The 4,527-nt window shown below is 41.4% G+C and overlaps 1 protein-coding gene across 1 annotated transcript; it reads left to right on the top strand.

The window, feature by feature from the left end:
• Positions 1-850: 850 nt before the first annotated feature.
• On the top strand, positions 851-2,326 carry KCNS3 (potassium voltage-gated channel modifier subfamily S member 3). The gene has a single exon (XM_007947484.2). The coding sequence runs from the start codon at positions 851-853 to the stop codon at positions 2,324-2,326; it is 1,476 nt and encodes a 491-aa protein (XP_007945675.1).
• Positions 2,327-4,527: the final 2,201 nt, after the last annotated feature.

Consider the following 4,527-nt stretch of genomic DNA (forward strand, 5'->3'; position numbering starts at 1 on the left):
GGAGTGTGTTTGTGTCAGGAATCTGATACTGCAATTAAATTAAAAAGTTTCCTCAAGTCAATATCGTTCCATGTGAATGCACCTGAAACACCATCCCATGAAGTGTAACTATATCTTTAAGATAAAAGGTACTCAAGGAGAAGGAGATAATTATATCCTCTGACTGTCCACATCAAAACATAGGGAATAGGGCTTTCTCTTAAAGGAATGAAACATTGGAACATAAGGGGAAGCCCTCTTCCTTTGTAAGTGCTGAGCTGAATCTCCAATGATGTGCAGTTTGGAAGGGAGGTGCAGAGCAGAGGAGAGCTTGTGGCAGCATAACCTGCTTTGGAAGGTGCCTGGCTGAGCCCCAGGAAGGGAAGGAATGAGCTATGAGCCTGGCAGCAACTAGCTCATCACGTCTGAGCTGAGCATTGCCAAACACAGAGAGCTTCATGGTTGAGACTCTAGAGATGCTAACATTGTGTAAGTGATCTAAAAATGCTTGTTTTGTTTTGGAGGGGGGCAGGTAAATTTTATTAATTTCAGGTTAGGAATTAGGGTTCATAAAAGTTAATCTTGCATTATTTCTGATTTCCTAGAAAATGGATCCATAAAGCCAAGTTTTTGAGAAAATAATGTTTCATGTTGATTTTCTTCTAGTCAAAGTGTATTATAATGTGCTCATCATTTATTCCATTTCCTGTTTTGCTTTTCATTTAGCCTATCATCCTGGAAAGGGCAAATTAAAAATAAGTTGGCAGGGCATGAGGAGACAGAGTCCTAATACGGTCTTCTGCTTCTTCCAGGTGCAGAGTGATCTTCTTCATTTCCCTTCCAAGCCAGCACTCTACCTCCTATATCCACCATGGTGTATGGTGAGTTTTTCCATCGACCTGGACAAGATGAGGAACTTGTCAACTTGAATGTGGGGGGCTTTAAGCAGTCTGTTGACCAGAGCACCCTCCTGCGGTTTCCTCACACCAGACTCGGGAAGTTACTCACTTGCCACTCCGAGGAGGCCATTCTGGAGCTGTGTGATGATTACAGCGTGGCTGATAAAGAGTACTATTTTGATAGGAACCCCTCCTTGTTCAGATATGTTTTGAATTTTTACTACACAGGGAAGCTGCATTTCATGGAGGAACTGTGTGTTTTCTCATTCTGCCAAGAGATCGAGTACTGGGGCATCAATGAGCTGTTCATTGACTCCTGTTGCAGTAATCGCTATCAGGAGCGCAAAGAGGAGAACCATGAGAAGGAGTGGGATCAGAAAAGCAATGACGTGAGCACCGATACCTCATTTGAAGAGTCTTCTTTATTTGAGAAAGAACTGGAGAAGTTTGATAAGTTACGATTCGGGCAGCTCCGGAAGAAAATCTGGATTAGAATGGAAAACCCAGCATACTGCCTGTCTGCCAAGCTCATCGCCATCTCGTCCTTGAGTGTGGTGCTGGCCTCCATCGTGGCAATGTGTGTCCACAGCATGTCAGAGTTCCAGAATGAGGATGGAGAGGTGGATGACCCTGTGCTAGAAGGTGTGGAGATTGCATGCATCACTTGGTTTACAGGGGAGCTTGCCATCCGGCTGGTTGCTGCACCTTGTCAAAAGAAATTCTGGAAAAACCCTCTGAACATAATTGACTTTGTCTCCATTATTCCCTTCTATGCCACATTAGCTGTAGATACCAAGGAAGAGGAGAGTGAGGACATTGAGAACATGGGCAAGGTGGTCCAGATCCTGAGGCTAATGAGGATTTTCCGAATTCTAAAGCTTGCTCGGCACTCGGTAGGACTTCGATCTCTAGGGGCCACCCTGAGGCACAGCTACCATGAGGTTGGGCTGCTGCTTCTCTTCCTGTCTGTAGGCATTTCCATCTTTTCTGCACTTATCTACTCTGTGGAGAAAGATGAGACCACGTCAAGCCTCACCAGCATCCCCATCTGCTGGTGGTGGGCCACTATCAGCATGACGACCGTGGGCTATGGAGACACCCACCCAGTCACCTTGGCTGGGAAGCTTATTGCCAGCACGTGCATCATCTGTGGCATTTTGGTGGTGGCTCTTCCTATCACTATCATCTTCAACAAGTTTTCCAAGTACTACCAGAAGCAAAAGGACATTGATGTGGACCAGTGCAGTGAAGACCCACCGGAGAAAAGTCACGAGCTACCTTACTTTAACATTAGGGACATTTATGCACAGCGGATGCACGCCTTCATTACCAGCCTATCTTCTGTTGGAATTGTGGTGAGTGATCCAGAGTCTACAGATGCTTCAAGCATTGACAACAATGAGGACGCGTATAGCACCGCATCCTTAGAGAATTGCACAGCCAAATGAGCAGGGACATTTGTGCCTGTATCTTGTGTCCCTTCCCAATATTAGGTTAACACAGCTTTATAAACCTCAATGGGTTTGTTAAAATCATTTAATTCTCAGGGTGTACCTTTCAGCCATAGTTGGACATTCATTGCTCTAAAATGATAGACTTGTCTTTATTTTTCTCAATGAAGTGAATTAAATGCCTTGTTCTGAAATTTATTTTTTACAAGAAAGAGTTGTGATATGGTTTTGGAAAAAAAAAAGGTAAACGGTATTGGGTGGGATTTGTTGCTATGGCTTATGCATCATTCTATGTTTGTCATTTACTCACATTGAGCTAACTATAAATTATGACAAGTAGAATCAAAGGCCCAGCTGACTGAAGACTCTACATGCATGTAAGATCCACAAAATGAGACAAATGCATGTAAATCCGTGTTCACTCCTAGACATGGAAACGAGGAGCCTAATAAACTTCCTAATTCAGTATGGAGAGTGTTTTGGTTATTTATTTTTTTTGTGTCAGTTAAGTACATTAAGTATTTTCAGAACTAGCTTGGATGAGAAATGCTGTATTTGGAGCATTGAGCATCCTTTCTGTATATTTTTAATTAAACTGAGTTTAAAGGGGAGCTCTGGTAGCGTAGTGCCTAAGGCACTTGACTGCTAACCAGAAGGCTGGCAGTTCAAACCCACCAGCCACTCCTCGGAAGGAAAGTTGGACAATCTACTTCCATAGAGATACTGCCTCGGAAACCCAAGGAGAGGTCACTATGAGTCGGATCCAACTCGACGGCACACACCACCAACAACAACAGCTGAGTTTAAAGAACTCTGGTGATATCATGGTTAAAACATTCAACTGTTAAGCAAAAGTTCAGCAATTTGAAACCACCAGTTGTTCTGCAGGAGAAAGATGTGGCAGTCTTCTTCTGTAAAGATTTACAGCCATGCAAACCCCATGGAGCATTTCTATTCTGTCTTATAGGGTCACTATGAATTGGAATTGACTCAATGGCAGTGGGTTTTGGTTTATTGTCCAGTTTAAACTGATATAACGAGTATCTGTTTAGGACATATTCAGATTGACACCTATGAATGAAACATGTCTTTACAGTATATATTTCCAGTTTATATTTTGAATTTTATAATTTTTATTGCCAGGATTAAACCTCCTTACATTCAAATTAGTCAGATGAGAGTAAACCTGTATGTTCAAGGCAGTGATCCATTCAGTGAATGGGAGAAAGGAGAAATACTGTGCAAATACACAGATGTGATTCATCATGGCCAGAGGAGTGAAACTTAAATCACTGAAAAAAGCTATGCCAGCAGCTATAAAAAGAGCCAACATTTTCACCTTGAGATGGTAGTTCTGCATCTTCTGTAGAAATTCTCACAAAAAAAGGAGACATATATGCTAATTTTTTTTTAGGGCAGTGACAGAGGAGTTCTATCCCATATAGAAAGAATTTGGCTAAAGTCTTAATTTTGGAGATGTATGGCGATTCTAACACAGTCTGTCAGGCTGACTACAGGATTCTTTCCCTGAGGTCTTTCAAATGGAAGAGCCACATGGGTGTATTATCCAAACTTTTATGCTCATAGTTGCATTTCTTTGAAGGTAAGACATTTTCCCTCGGTTATCTGATGAAGGTAACTTTCTGACTCATCATTCCTCAGCATTTCCATGACTTCTGAGGTGATCATAACTACAGAGTTTGTATTCCCTCCTAAATCTCAAGGTTTAGTACATGCATGTGTCATCCCCTGCCCATTAAAACCAATCTTTTCCCCAAAATACCTTTTTAATGTTGCTATACATTTTCTTTAAGCATAGATTTTGGGATTCTATTTAATTTAAGATTTTCTACTTAGTAGTGAGTAACCAAAGCCTGCTTACATAGTAATAGTAGTAAAAGCAATAGTAATAGCAGCAGAAATAATAATAAATAAGTAGCTACTTATGTAAATATACTTTCCTATCTAATGTTATTTACTTCTTACAATATCCCTAGGAATAAGGCTTTGTTACTATCCTCATGGTATGATAAACAAACAGGCACAGAGGAAAAGGGCTTGCTTAAGTTCATACAGTAAGTAATAGAGTTGAAATTTGGACCCTGCAGGATAGATTATAGGGCCTGTGTTTTTATCATTGCATCACACTGCCTCCAGCTCTCCCCTGTTAGGGAATGGATTTAGGGATACATCAGGAC

Source organism: Orycteropus afer, unplaced genomic scaffold, assembly GCF_000298275.1.
Source record: "Orycteropus afer afer isolate SDZICR_OR568_19922 unplaced genomic scaffold, OryAfe1.0 scaffold00187, whole genome shotgun sequence".
In the NCBI taxonomy this organism is placed as follows: Eukaryota; Metazoa; Chordata; class Mammalia; order Tubulidentata; family Orycteropodidae; genus Orycteropus; species Orycteropus afer.

Excerpts from the sequence above, each read along its gene's own strand:
- KCNS3 (XM_007947484.2), top strand. The coding sequence starts at position 851 with ATGGTGTATGGTGAGTTTTTCCATCGACCTGGACAAGATGAGGAACTT.